Source organism: Monopterus albus, unplaced genomic scaffold (genome assembly GCF_001952655.1).
Source record: "Monopterus albus unplaced genomic scaffold, M_albus_1.0 scaffold177.1, whole genome shotgun sequence".
In the NCBI taxonomy this organism is placed as follows: Eukaryota; Metazoa; Chordata; class Actinopteri; order Synbranchiformes; family Synbranchidae; genus Monopterus; species Monopterus albus.
This window is the reverse complement of record NW_018128057.1, coordinates 225,939-241,122: the sequence shown is the minus strand read 5'-3', so window position 1 is coordinate 241,122 and position 15,184 is coordinate 225,939. Positions and strand designations below refer to the sequence as shown.

Here is a 15,184-nt window from a genome sequence, read left to right as displayed (position 1 = left end):
CAGCACCTTAGATCAGATGCTGCTGAGTGTCTCTGATCACAGACAGAGTGAAGGTCAAACCATCTGTTCAACTTGTGTCTGTTGTGTGAGACCATGAAAAAGACAAACAGATGTCGACTCTCAGCTGTGGTGCCAACTTCATAAACATGTTAACCATTTGCACGCAGGTTCACACTCAGTCAGGGAGTTTCTGTTTAATGGTATGTAAAGTCAAACTAGGACTCGTGCCCCTCTCCGCAGGACAGATGTGTTATCAGTTAAACATGGCTGTTTGCAAAGTCAGAGTCGGACCAGTATCAAACACAGTCAGTGCTGCAGTGTCTGATATACCGTCAAACCTTTGGATGTGCCACTGAAACTCATTTCCTCCGTTGTTTTAAGATTGTGTTCTTGTATCAGTGCGGGATCACCAGACGTTTGACTGTTCAGAGTTTGTCACAATGCCCACTGCAGAATTGTACTATAAAAGGTGCTGGCCTTTTGTTTACTGACGAAGCTTCAGGAGGAGAGCGAGACATCGTTTTAACACAGTCTCAAGCACAGCTTGGTATTTATGATGGCGCACCGAAGCAGCACGTGGCCTGATCTCCATTTGGCCCCCCAGACCATGAACTCCACATTTTAATTTATTTCTTCTAGCGACACCATCAGAACCAACTGTTCAGACTTGTTGTTTGTTGTGAAGCCAGCAGCCTGTAGGGGGCGCTGACAGCACTGCAGGCTGGTATCATTGTACATTTCTAGCCAGGTAAAAACAGTCCAGTCAGCAGTCTCTGTCCCAGTCTATTCTCTGTTGTCCACAGTGACGCTAATGGAAGCCAGCAGCAGTCATAGCATTTAAATCTAACAAGTCATTCAATTAGTGAGGTTTTAACGAGCATGCCCGTCAGGCGTCGTTTGCATCGTGTGATCTGGTCTTTGTGAAAAAGGCTTTTCATGCTTTTGGTTCCAGCTGTTTCATGTGAATATCTGCCGGCAGCAGCTGTAATGGTACATTCAGAGGATCAAATGTTTGCCCTCAGTTTGCACACACTCATCTGCTCTGGCTAATGGCTAATAATCACTCATAATTGAGACAAATGAAATGAGGCTTTAATTGAGTTGTTTCTGCTAGCGGCAGACGAGAAGGAGGGTGGAGAGTTTACTTACACAGCAGATCTCGACTTTACAGCTGGCTGAGGACACAGAGCAGATCTCCACGCGTTGATCAGGTGTGGTCAAACACCTGAACGCAGCTCTTTACACCCTCGTGTGTGTTTCAGGCGATCATCTATGAAGGTCAGGACAAGAATCCAGAGATGTGCCGAGTTCTGCTGACACATGAGATCATGTGCAGGTAAAACCATCCACCTCTACTACTGCACATGCTCTGCCTGGACAACAAGGTCTTTCCAGGACACCTGGCTGTCCCTGACCTGCTCAGATCCAAGGACGGCCGCGCCTGGCCTGCGCAGGCCTGAGGACGGCCGCCTGCGCAGACCCGACGACGGCCGTGCCTGGTCCTTTTTGTGGTGATGCTGAGTACCTGGGCTTCACTCAGGTATGAGACGGGTACTGACACTGACCTGGGACCTGCAGCAGTACAAAGATAATTTCCTAAACACCAGGAGCTGAGTGAGGCCTGTGAACATCTCTGTGCTTGATTACTACTTACTGTGTACTACTGCTTGTACTGCAGTGCTTGTACTATGTACCGCAAAAAAGTAAGTGCTGAAATGTGTTTTTTTTTCTGGCTGCAGAGAAATAAAAAGGTTGTGCTGTTGTTATTCTGTCTTTGTGCGCCAGTCGCTGCTGTGATAAGAAGAGCTGTGGAAACAGAAACGAGACGCCGTCAGACCCCGTCATCATTGACAGGTAAGATACTGACGCGCTCTCTGTGTTACAGTGTCTCTGTATGCAGTGTGTGTTGATCTCTGCTGAATTTGTTTCACGCTCTCTTTCACATTATTTTAATGTATTTCTCCAGCCCGGCCTGGGTGTGTGTGTGACGGACCTGCGGTCAGTGTGTTGTTATCTCTCAGACCTGATGTGTGAATCTGTGTGTTTGTATTCAACATGTCAGAGTGTTTCTGTGGTCAGCGTCGACTGTGTGTTGCAGCTGATACAGGCCTGTTCACGTAGAGTTGCTCCGTGACAACAGGCTGTTGTGCTTTGGTGTCACGAGTGTGCACCAAACAGGCTGCTCTCTCACAGGTACTGTGGTGGTAGAAGAGAATGAATTTTAAAGACGTGGTGGTCATGAGGTAACTCTACTGGTGTTTATAGGTCCAGTGTGTATAATGGTGGGAGATAACGTCATTATTGAAGCACATGAAGTGGGTCACATGACATTGTGACGTGTGAAAAACAACTGCTGTGTCCAGAATAATCACATTAAGATGTGATTTCACACTGGATTCTTTATGCACAAGTATAAAAGCTCCTGGATAGAAACGGACCCACTGACAGTGGTTTGCTTTGTGGCTGTGGCACCTGCATCCTGGTGTCCAGTAAAAACATCATGCTGGAGATACTGGGCTGATCGGGCCCCACCCCCGCTCTCTTATTTTACTTCACCCCCCTCCACCCCCACCCCACCCCTCTTCTGTCCCAGCAGGAAACAGACGCTTTCCTCTCCTCTTTTCACCTCCCCCTCCGCCTCCTCTCCTCTCATCCTCCCCTCGAGTATTAATCTCATCCCCCCTTCTCTGAGGCTGTGGAGGGAGGAGGGGGGAGTAAAAGGGGGGATATGGAGGTGTGGAGGTATAAATGGATGGATGTGACTGCAGCAGCCCTTCGAAAAGATATTACAGAGGCTCTCTTTTCTCTCTCTGCCTGCTGAAATGCATGATGGGAAGGTCTCCTGTGTTTTTGGCAGCGTCCACTGAACAGGAAACATGTCAGGGTCAGACTGTGCTGCTGAGAGCACAACGCTGGGATCCAGACTCTCTCAGACCTCACTGCCTGTGAAAGTCGGCGCTCTGCCACAGCGTAGTGATTTACAGACGAACAGGGCGTCAGCAGCGTGACCGTCACAGGTCTTCTTTTTGAATGCACACAGAAACTCTGACAGATCTGTTGATGTCCCTGTTGACCTTGGAAACAATCAGCAAGTCAGTTTAAATCAAAACAATCAATTTTCTCGCTGTTCCAGAGCTTTCCGTCACATCACATGGTCTTCATCGGTTTCATGTGTTTTGAAGTTTGGTAAAAGTTCACAGAGCTAACGAAGCAGCCATCATGTGTCCATAAGCAAACATGTTTTTATTCTGCTAATGTGTCACATGTATTCCTGGTTATGCTTAGTGTTGTTTTCCAGTTCCAGGCGTGTGATGTTCCAATGGGAGCAAATGTTAAAGGAAGTGGATGCAGCGTTCAAAGACGGTGGCTCAGTCAGTCCAGTGAAAGCTCCACGGGCTTCATTGTGGTTCCTCTACTATAGATATGATTGAACCAACTGGAAGAAGAAGAATCTCATGTGTCCTGCTCAGAATGTGTGATTGGCTTAGAGCTGTCCCTTTTCTAATGTCTGTGTAAGGAGAATTTTGAATGTTTGGACATAGAAAGTTCAGGACTGTACAACCGAACAGCGGAGTTCAATCCTATAAACCATGACCCATGTTTTTGGATTTCAAGCAGCATTAGTTCTACAATAGACTGAGCTTCGCTGTCCCAGGGTCTTTGTTCTGTGAAGGTCACTGGTGGTGGGATGACCTCCCCCTGAACAGTGACTGTGAGTGTGTTAGAACATGATGAGCTTCAGTCTTTAGCCCTTGCCTGTCCACTCGGCTGTGTTTTGATTCGTCTTCTATCTGCCTGTTCGTAATTGCCGCTGACGGTGACGGTGATGGGACCAGGTCTTATCTTTGCATGCTCTCGCTCTGAATACCTGATGTGAGAATTTTTTATGGGGGTACAGTCTCCTGTCTGTGAGGGTCTCTGGTGTCTGCAGCACGGGATTATGGGAGGACGACGTGCTGTCAATCACCTACCGGGCGTAGGTGTGATTTTCTTCTCATGCTGTAGGTTGGTTTTGGATGGAATCTCATTACTGGACACGTTTCAGAGTGACTGACAGCAGAATAATGTTTGGGCCCCCAGAGGCCCCTGGATGGCTAAATGTTAAATGTATGAATGCATGGGAGTCAATGGAGAGATGAAGTGTAGTTGAATATTTTTCTCTTCCTGGAAAACAGAATGAGGGGTGTGACCCTGAACGCACCATCTGCTGCTGTTTCACTTCAGGAATGACAGTGAGTGAACCTGGTGTTTTAGTTTACTCCATGTGACTAGTTCACTGACTGAAAACAATGGACATGAAGTGTGTTATTACAATTTATAAACATTGTGATATTGATTTGAGGCCTATCTTTGGGATGTGAAACATACAAGACACTTGAAGATGTTGCTCTGGACTTGGGCTAATCAGGGCTAAACAAAAAAGACTTAGCAGATTACAGACAACAGAGAAGAGGCTCGGTCGCCCGCCGAGCGCTCATGGTGTCTGTGTGTTACCGTGTCAGCTGGAGGTGTGGCAGGTGATGTATTGATCATCTTGTTCATCAGTAGACATCAGATATTCAGGAGGAGGAGACACCTGGATCTCTCCTCCTTCTCTTTTTTACTTCCTGTTGCTTACGTCCTCCTCCTGAAAGAAAGAAATGAAGTAAATCTTCTCGCTTTAATTTGTATTTAACAGGTGATTCCTGCTTTCTTTGGTGTGTGTGTGTGTGTGTGTGTGTGTGTATATTGATCACCAGTAAGTGTTGCTGGTAGCAACATATCACTATTGATTGATTTAGAAAAAGGAACGTGTGTGTTTATACCATGGAGACACACTGCAGGTATTTTAGGAACCACCCAAGATGGTCTCATTGACTACAAAGGTCTCTCTCTCTCTCTTTCTCTCTGATTGACAGTGTGTTTTTGTTTATTGTTGTTTCTGTTAACAAGCTTTTAACGAGATGTCTGAGTCAAAATGCTGAAACCCGGTTGCCATGACGACATCGTCTGTGGTTAACTTCCTCTTATGATGTCATTGACTTTATCTTGAAAGTTGCCAGTCTTGTTGCTGCTTCAGTCTCTTTGCAACTTAGGGTTCCCAGAAGAACTAAGAACAAATTGCTGATATTACTACTGAGAGAAAAAGGTTGCGTGTCAGAGTTTGTCAGTTGTATTTTTTTGTTTGTTGAGACTGTGAACTTGTCTCTCCATGTTGGTCAACATGGTTTTCCCTCTGCTGGCCAACCTGTTGTTCTTTGGTCATGTCCACTGAGAGGGCGCCTCTGTTTGTTGCACATTCACTGCCCAGTATGACCACAGTCTGACCTGCCACCACTGGAGTGGTTGGGGTTACGGTCCTTGCTCAAGGGTACCACAGTGATGTTGATGAGGGCGGGGTGAGCGTTCCACCCAGATTTAGGCCTCACTTCTCTAACCTGTGGACCATTGCTGCCTCTACGGCTTCACAGTTCTTTGTGTTGCTTGACCTGCTTGTTGACCGTGTTGTTCCTCCACAGCAGAGGCCGCCAGAGAAAGATTTAGACAGAAGTTGTTGATGTAAGAAGTTACCGGAGTTTCCTTTAAAACAGTTAATATCGCAGTGCCTTTAGTCCTCTGTAAATTAAACTCTGACATGTCTTAAATTTTCTTTTCACTTTGTGTTCCTCGTTCTGTCTGTCAGCAAAGTCTTAACAAGAAAAGACTTAATGACAATCTGTTTTAACGAGAACAAGACTTAACGGGAATCATCTTTAATAAGAATAAAACTTGAGGCAGGTCTCTCCTCAGCTCATATGTGATTGGTCCTTGTGGAGCCAGCGTGTGATCGGTCAGCGCTTCAGGTTGTGATATGAATCTCATTAGGATGAGCAGCACTTGCAAATTAAAAATACAAATTATGTTAAATATGCAAATGAGCGGCACTGTTCACAGAGTAGACATGGGGCACTTCTCCAGCCTCCTGTGTGATGATTCCTTGCTCGACCAGAATGACTTCCAGGTTGAGCTTTGAGTGAAGACGTCTCAAAACACTCATTGCTGCTCTGAGGAGTAAGGAGAATGCTGGAGGGGACACGAGAGCACCCTTTATCCTTTGGCCTAGCCTGTCCTGTATCAATCAGTGTTTTATCCCAAGCATTCCTAAACCTAACCATGTAGCCTTAGTGTGTAAACTGCGGTTTGTATTACTAATGCATGAGACCAACACATTTACTTATGCTTTGCCAAAGGCACTTGATAAAGTGTAAGTGCTTGATGCCCTGGGATGAGAAATGTTGGCTCCTTGAGGTTCTTTGTTTTCAGTTTACGTGCCAATGTGTAATGTGCTAATTGATGAACAGAGAATTAGACAAAATGGCATGGTCTGTCTCTGTGCTCTCTCTGCCCACTGGTTCCTACTGAAGACATTCATCTTTAAAAACACCCTGTTATTTCTGAATTAGACCTGTAAACTGGGTTCAAATGCATGATGCCACTCAGAAACAAAGCTCACAACACTTCCTGCAGAGGAGCTCTTATTCCTGCTAGTGTGGAGGAATCAACCTTTGGTCTCTAGTGAGTGTTAGTGGCAACAGGACTGAGTCAGAATGAACTACAGCGCGTGTGTGTTCATGGAGATGAGGGAACCAGGGCAACATTGTGTTCACTGATGGGTTTCAATAGTTTCAGTGGCTCAGAGGAGGGACAGGTGTTCAGTGATGGCTGGAGTCTTTATGGTCTGACTCTGAATCTCCTCCTCACTGTGGTGAAGAAGAAGATGAGGATGAATTGTCTGCTTTCATTTACAGTGAAGAGAGAGGTGATGGACTCCTCATTACTTAATTTAATTATCTCCTTCCTCACCACCTCCTCCACCTCCCCACTCTTTACAACAGAGTCTGGAAACCAAAAACTAGACTCTCCAGGCCTGGAAAATCCTGTGTGTGTGTGTGTGTGTGTGTGTGTGTGTGAGTAGCAGTGATTGACAGCTGACATTAAGTTGTTTAGCAGTGAAATGTCAGAGTCTGAATATTCCTGCCGCTCTGTTTGACCCTGTCTGGCTGCCGTAGGAGGAGTAGACTCCAGTTCAATCAGAATGGTTCTCAGATGGGAATCTTACATTTGGGTTGTTGAACCTGGTTCAGGGTTTTGTCCTGGATTAATCTGAATCATACAGACTGGTCAGTACGTTTGTACAGCAGCTTGAACACAAACTGCAGCATTGAGTTATCACAGGGAAGAAACTAACGAGGTTCTGATCCGGACCTGAGGGACACAAATACAGACAGATAACACTGGGTGTAGTTAGAAGTGTGCGTCCACATTTTTAGTTTCTGACTGAGCAAAACAGCAGGTTCCAGACTATGACAGCTCAGGAGGTGGATTTATTCAGGACTGTCAGGTCTGGAAAACAAATGGTATCATGTGAAGCAGACCCCGTGATGTTCACTCTGGCTTGTCCTGTTCATAAATTGTAACAACAGTGGACGGATGGATGGAGTACTTCATTAATTCCCAAGGGGAAGCTCTGGATGGATGTTTAGACCTGACCACTGTGAACTGTTACAAAATAAGTCTTATATGTTTCTGTTGTTCTGCCTAAGAAGTGTGTTTAGTTACACATCTATTTTTCAGTATGAATTTGTTTGTTTGTGTAAAATATGTTTTAACCAAAACAGACACCTCACCTACCTCGTGTTGATAGTTTCAGGATTTGCTGATATCTACAGTAACATGATTATTATATACTGTATGATGTGAAAACATCCAAGTATAATAACACTGCTGACACAGTTTGATCGTTTGGACAATGACGAACATCTGAGTCGGCAGCTCCTCAACTTAGTGGGCTGCTCTTTCCAACAGCTACTGATGACTCCTCATTACCATAGATGGTGCAATTTACCCATCGCTTTTAAACTCTCCTTCTGTAGAGTTTAACAGCCTCAGCTCAGAACTACTTTCTAATAGGTTCTATAAATCTGTTTGCATGTGTTGCCAACCAATCAGATCAATATGCCAATTCATGGTAACAGTTGTAGTGATTTTTAGTGATTCTGAGTTTTTAAACATCAGATCTGAAAGCAGCTGTTACACATCTGGGCTGCATCTTATCTCCTTGACCTGGCGTGCTGTGTGTGTATGTGTGTGCTGTAACAGCTGGTGCTCTGTTCTTCAGCCTGTGATGCCATCTGACACACACACACACACACACCCTCATGACTTTTCATAAGTATGCAAAATCACACATTTTGTCTCCAGCTATAAAAAGGCAATCAGTGTGTGTGTGTGTGAGAGAGTGAGAGTCATAATAGCTGTTAATTAGCTCCGTGTTCAAACCAGCCGCAGATGCTAATTAGCAGAAAACCTGTCCAGCATTTGGTGTTAATTAGAACGACAGGCCCGAACACATCTGACCACACACACACATACACGCACACAGCTGTCATTTTAACTCTGTCCTCTCATGTCTTCAAACAAGATTCAGTTCAACACAAGATATCAAACTTTACTCACATACACAGGGGCAGTACCATGATACTACATGCAGTCAGTATCTATGAATAATATTGTTCATAGTTCATCTATATGTACATAGCTTGCTGTTAACATCAAGATTTGGGAGTGTAGGCCATTTTTAACACATAATGTCTATGACAACACACTTCTTAGGATTCAGCTGTATACTCTGTGCACTCTTCATTGTACATGTATTATTTTTATAATTGCTCCTTCCTTTTCAAAACAAGAGCCTCATCAGTTGTCAGTAATTTTCATGGTCCTAATCATGGCCCCTGTTTCAATAAAAGTGAAAGTGAGTAGGATCAGAGGGGTCCCTGGGTTTCACTCTGGTGGTCTCTCTCTCATAGATGAGATTGAGCAGTAGATTTGAATTTTCTCTCCCTGTTCTATTCACTGTAGAGGGCCAGCAGCCAGGCCCTGTCCATGGTGCTGAAGGCCGGCAGCCCAGCCCTGTCTGTGGTGCTGAAGGCGGGCAGACCGCCCCTGTCCATGGTGCTGAAGGCCGGCAGACCGGCCCTGTCCATGGTGCTGAAGGCCAGCAGACTGGACCTTCTGTGGTGCTGAAGGCTGGCAGGTGGAGGCCCTGTCCATGGTGCTGAAGGTTGACAGATCGACCCTGTCCATGGTGCTGAAGGCTGACAGACTGGCCCTGTCCGTGGTGCTGAAGGCCAGCAGACTAGACCTTCTGTGGTGCTGAAGGCTGGCAGGTGGAGGCCCTGTCCACGGTGCTGAAGGCCGGCAGACCGGCTCTGTCCGTGGTTCTGAAAGCTGGCAGGTGGTGGCTCTGTCCGTGGTTCTGAATTTATTGTTTTATTATTTTTCAGTTTTTGTTTCCACAGCTTATTGTGGATGATTCCTTAATTAAAAACTCACCAAGATAAGAACATATATGAAACATGATTAGAACATGCAGTAATGAGATGAAAACAACAGTGAAAGGTCAGAATGAGAACATTTCACAAACACTCAGAGGCTGCACAACAAACACCACAACACAGTCTGATGATAAACAAACACACCACACAAAGAACATAAAAAAGAGAACACAGCAAGGACATGATCAGGGCACACAGAGAACATACTAAGAACACGGAGAGGAGCATATTGAGGATACGCTGTTGCCTGACAGCTCCTAGAGTCTCCAATTACAGCAGAGTTCAGAGGTCAAGACAGAAAGATTCATCCGGCTAATCATGAAGCGATGAGTGCTGTGTGTGTGTGTTGCATGAATTAAACATGTGGCTCAGTCAGCTGTGAACACAGGGGGTTAATGGAGCAGGACACGCTGAGGGGTTTCAGGTTTTCTCATGATTCATTATCAAACAGAGATGTTGAACTTTAATGCCTTTTACCCTCTCTGTGTGTGTGTGTTTCACCTTGTTGTTGACCCCTGCAGTTGAACACAGACACACAAGCTGTTTGACAACACAGCCACAGACTCACACTAAATGAATCGGATGAAACTGTAACATGTAGTATACACACTATTACATGAAAATAAACACAAGCTGGTGCAAACAAACAACTTGTTGAAATGTAGTTCAACACTATAATCACTCTTTATTTGTACAGAACCTTTCACACACATTAGTACAATTCAGTGTCTTTGTGAGTGATAGTCTGGTACAAATACAAAAGCCAAACCATTAGATAGTAACGCACAAAAGATCAGTGTAGAGAGGACACATCTAAAGGATGGAAGTGAAATAGGAAAATGTGAACCACAAAACACAGCAACCAAACATTTAGAAAAAATTGTCAAGTAGACACTGTAACAACTGAAATACTCGTGACAAGTAGTTTCTGTTGTTTCTCTACCAGACTGTCTCTTGGAACATTTTGAGGTGACACAGTTTCTCTAAGAACTCATTTTGCTCTGCGTTAGATCTCATGTCCTGGCTGCGCTGTTGCTCTGTATCAACCTGGCCTTGTCTCCTCTATGTCCATGGATCTCAATGGTCTGAGCTACACTGAGGTTTCCTGTGAGGGTTGGTAGCACGTGGTCAGTGTCTGACATCTCTCGGTATCTTTGGCTGAGTGAGACGTTGCAGTAGCTTTCAGGTAACTTCCTCCCTGTAAAAGGCACTTACAAGGTCTTTATCTGCCTCTGGTCCGGCCTGTGTGGGATTTGAATTGCTGTATTTACTTGACAGTATTTAGCTACTAATAATGGCAGAGATATAACTGGTTTGGTTTCTGTGTTTGGTTGCTCCTCCTCCTCTCTTCCGTTTAGTTTCTTCTCCTCCATCAGCTCATTAATCAGTTAACTCCCTGCTGCTAATTGACAGTTGTCATTAATTATCTCTGACTGTTCTGATTTGTATTCAAATGTATTTGATAGCAGCAGAATGCTTTGCTCATTTACATAATAAATACAAGTTGTTTTTGCTGTAGCTGATTTATTCATCAAATTTATTCATGTTTTCTTTAGTGTTTTGCTTTATCTTTAACATCAGTAGTGTGGAAACTAGTGTGGGGCTGGTATTGCTAGATTTGTGGGGACAGTTTTAAATTGTGAGGATATGTTGTCTGGTCTTCACACCTGGTCCTTGTGGGGCTCACTGAGGGTTCACACCTGGTTTCAGGTTCAGGTTTATGTTCCCTGATGATCCCTGACAGCACTGACAGTTTGTCATTCAGGACGAGCTGATTGATGCCGTGGTGCCCCTGGGCAATTCTCTGTAGTTGTCAATTAAATACATTTTGGTTAAAATTGGGTAAATAATTTTACCTCTGGATTGACGTGAGGTTTATCTTCCTCAGCAGATATCGAGTTGTCGAGGTTTTCACCCAACTTGGATGATAAAACCTTAAATTCAAAGATCTAAATTCAACAGGACAGAGTCTTTAGTGAAAAGCCAGAAGAGTAAGTGAATGGATCATGCATTTAATTTTAGGATGCCTTTAATAATTCATCTAATAATCCTTTAAAGACTTGGTAGTAAATGAGTGAAGGTCTGAGAATGTAATTTCTTTTCTCTTGAATTAGAAAATGTGAACACTGACAGAAGACAATAAAAGGCGGTGGTTAAATAGGTACAAATGAAACCCTTTGGTTTGACAGCAGCTGCTTTAGTGCCCTGAACACCCGGCTGAGAGCGAGTGGTGTAAATGACTGTGATCAGGTTAACAGTCAGAGCTGCCAACAGACGTAAATCACACTCCCTCTCTGTGGCCCTACATTAGTGTCAGTATAATTCCTCCTCACACTGCAACTACATTTTCTACCTCACAGAGCATATTAACTCAAGCACAGTGTGTGTGACTTCTTGTCTTCACGGAGATAAATTCACAGTGCGTCCTAATTTCCTGCTCGTAAATATGAGCAGTACCAGACTGTGTGTGTGTGTGTGTGTGTGTGTCAGCTCTTCCCTGCTTATCACATAACAAATTGAAAGCTTAATCTGTTCTGTGTGTAGATTTACGACCTCGCTGCTCGCTCACACTCATTCATAGTAGAATGGATGGAAGGGAGGGAGGACACAAGTGAAGAGAGAAGGAAGTGAGGAGGAGGAGGAGGAGAGTGTAGATAAGTCAAGTCTGGGTAAATCCCAATTTCCTTATTTAATTGTTGTTCTTCAGCAGCTCGGAGGCTGCTGGAAGAGACATGAACGAGGACACAAGAGACCATCCCTTGTGGAATTTTTGTATGGGCCAACACCCTTTTATTGGAAATCATTTGGTGATTGGATGCTTCAGAGGAAGGATCAGTGAGAGGGTGTCTCATGTCTCTTCAAATGCACTTCCTCCAGTTCTCTGTCCTCACATCTTATGTGGGCACAACCAAGACACAAGGAAAAGACACTGTCAGGGGGAACTTGGATACAGTTAAGGGAACTGGGGTGTAACCTGTGTGTCTAAAGATAAGGTGACAATCAACTGCTGGGTGGTTACCATGGTGATAAGACTCTGTGTGTGATCAACTGATCAGAGGTCAGAGGTCACGCTAACACACGGAGGTTACACCTGGGCAGGTGGTGTGAACACCTGATCTACAAACCGAACTCATCATCATCTGTCAAATGTGGTGTTGTGATTTTAATAAGAGGCTCCTATGTTGATTGTAAGTATTTTATCAGACACACCCACATGCTGATGTTCTTGTAGAAAAGGTTTTTTGTATACAGAGCATCTGTTCAGAGAGAACTGTGTGTGTGTCAGCACTTTGTCCTTCTGTAGGCTCATTAGGGATGAGCAGCAAGGAATGCTGGGTAATCAATACTGCAGAGACCCTCAGAGACCAAAAATATCGCCTGAGAGGGAGTTGTCTTTTTTGTCCTTCTCTGTGTTTGCATTCTGTTACCATGGAAACCGCTGTGATGCTCAATGGTTTCAGACAGACCACCTCTCCCACCACCATCCTAACACACACCTACACACATCATGGCAATCTGACCGTAAACAGTAAACACAAACACAGAGGACGACACTCTAATGGACACATTCACCCAAACGAAGCATATGGAGGTTTGACTCCTGGAAATACGAGTCTTTGTTCTGTGTCTCCTCTCCATCACCCTCCCTCCTGGGAGGAGATGACCAGCAAGAGACACATTGTCCTCTGTGTTTACCCAAGGTGATATATGTTGACATACAGCTTGTCCTATCTTCAGAGTGTGTGTATGTGTGTGTTCCATCCAGTTTCTGAAACACGAACATGACTGAGGAATACCATGTGTTGGAGTAAAAAGCCCCGGAGCAGCTAAAAAAAAGACCTTGTTATGAGTTTAGGTTTTGGCCGGGGTCGACATGATGCTGCTTTATACTTCAGGAGCGTCATGTGACATTTTGGTTTTGTCCCCTGAGAACAGAATCACCTGCACACAGACGAGCAGGAACCTTGTTTACCACATCACAGTGCTGCTGATACCGCTGTCAGCTGTACTACCAGTACTACCAGTATTACCAGTAGTGCCACTAACCCAACTGGTGCCATGTTTCTTTCTGTTACTGGCATTGTAACCTTTGTTCTCCTATCTGTTTAATTTGTAGCTCATTTTGATGTTTGTCTTTCTTTTAAATCTTAAATGTAACCTAAATGTCACTTCCTGTTTCTGTGCGCGTGTGCAGGTTCTTCCTGAAGTTCTTCCTGAAGTGTAACCAGAACTGTCTGAAAAATGCAGGAAACCCACGAGACATGAGGAGGTTCCAGGTAACACATACTCCCACACATACAAAGATGAATTCATTTCCCTAAAGGGCAGGACTTGGCCCTGCCGTGCCCATAATGCATTGCAGCGGGGCGGCCTGAGCCTTATTGCTTTGCAGATATAATATGAGAGGTCATCAGGGAGCGGTCTGTTTGTCTGTTTGGCCCATCTCTCATTTTCTTAAACGTGGTCATCACGTCAACACTCTTCCTGCTGCAGTTTTAATAAACAGGTTCTTTAGAAAAATCACCGACTCAACTTATGTCATGTTTGTGTACTGGAGTTCATCAAAGACAACGAAATGCTTCAGGTCCGGTTTCTCTGAATCTTTAAAACTCATGCAGAGCAGCAACACCATAAACTAATAAAAATGGAAACACGACTTGTCATGATTATCATAATATTTAAGTGCTGATCATGAATAATTTCTTCATATTTATACAGAGTTATGTGCTGATGTGATACTGGCCTGTTTGATGGGTAGCTGACATAAAGGGACCTGGTTCAGGCGACTATGTAACAGTCCAGCCCTCGCAGCTCCATTCCCAGCCACGACTGGTGATAAATTCAGTGCTTGAGTGCGTTTGGTCTTCAGTGTGTCGATGTTTATGTCATGCTGTGCGACTGCTAACCCCAGGTGTCTCAGTAAACTGCAGATTAACAGAGTCACTGCAGAGATAAAAGACTCTTCACAATCAAACACACTCCACACTGAGAGGCTTCATTCATCCAGCACTTAAACAGAAGGAGCATCCGACAGCTTATCAGGGGACATCCGCTCTGTGACTGATCCTCTAATTATTGATCAGCCCTGTTATCACATTACACTCTAATAGGCCAGAAGCAGAGAGGAGGTGGTAGGACGGTAAAATAAAAGAGGTAAATTTAAATGGAAGAAGAAAAAGATTTAAAAAAAGTGAACAAAAAGTAAAGCAAAAGAGAAAAGGAAAAAAAGGTAAAAGCAAGAAAAGATCAATCGGAAACGGTAGGGTCCACCCTGGACAGGTCACCAGTCTGTCACAGGGCTGACTTATAGGGCTTGCAACTCATACAGACTCGTTCTCCCTCTGCACTTCCCATGGCTTCCCCGGGAGCTTGAGGGTCCTGCGCAGTCTCTTAGCTGTTCCTAGCACTGCACTCTTCTGGACAGATCTCAGATGTTGTTCCTGGGAGCCATTCTCCCAGTTTGGGGGTCACAGCCCCGAATGTTCCTATTCCCACAGGGACCGCTTGTGCCTTCACCTTCCACATCTTTTCTAGCTCTTCTTTCAGCCCTTGGTATTTCTCGAGCTTCTCGTGTTCCTTCTTCCTGATGTTGCTATTGCTTGGGATTGCTACATCTATCACTATGGCCTTCTTCTTCTGTTTGTCCACCACTACTATGTCCGGTTGGTTGGCCATTACCAGTTTGTCAGTTTGTATCTGGAAGTCCCACAGGATCTTAGCGTGATCATTCTCAACCACCTTTGGAGGTGTATCCCATTTTGACTTTGGGACTTCCGGCCTGTACTCAGCAGAGATGTTTCTGTACACTATGTCAGCCACTTGGTTAT

The 15,184-nt window shown here is 44.6% G+C and overlaps 1 protein-coding gene across 3 annotated transcripts in view; it reads left to right on the top strand.

The window, feature by feature from the left end:
• The window catches only part of LOC109969672 (transcription factor COE3-like), a 46,056-nt gene that overhangs the window by 6,252 nt on the left and 24,620 nt on the right, over nucleotides 1–15,184 (top strand). For all 3 annotated transcript variants that reach the window (XM_020616718.1, XM_020616719.1, XM_020616717.1), the window contains exons 5-7: nucleotides 1,263–1,336; nucleotides 1,786–1,854; nucleotides 13,552–13,633. In XM_020616718.1, coding sequence (XP_020472374.1) covers nucleotides 1,263–1,336; nucleotides 1,786–1,854; nucleotides 13,552–13,633 — 225 coding nt within the window. The remainder of the gene's footprint in view (nucleotides 1–1,262; nucleotides 1,337–1,785; nucleotides 1,855–13,551; nucleotides 13,634–15,184) is intronic.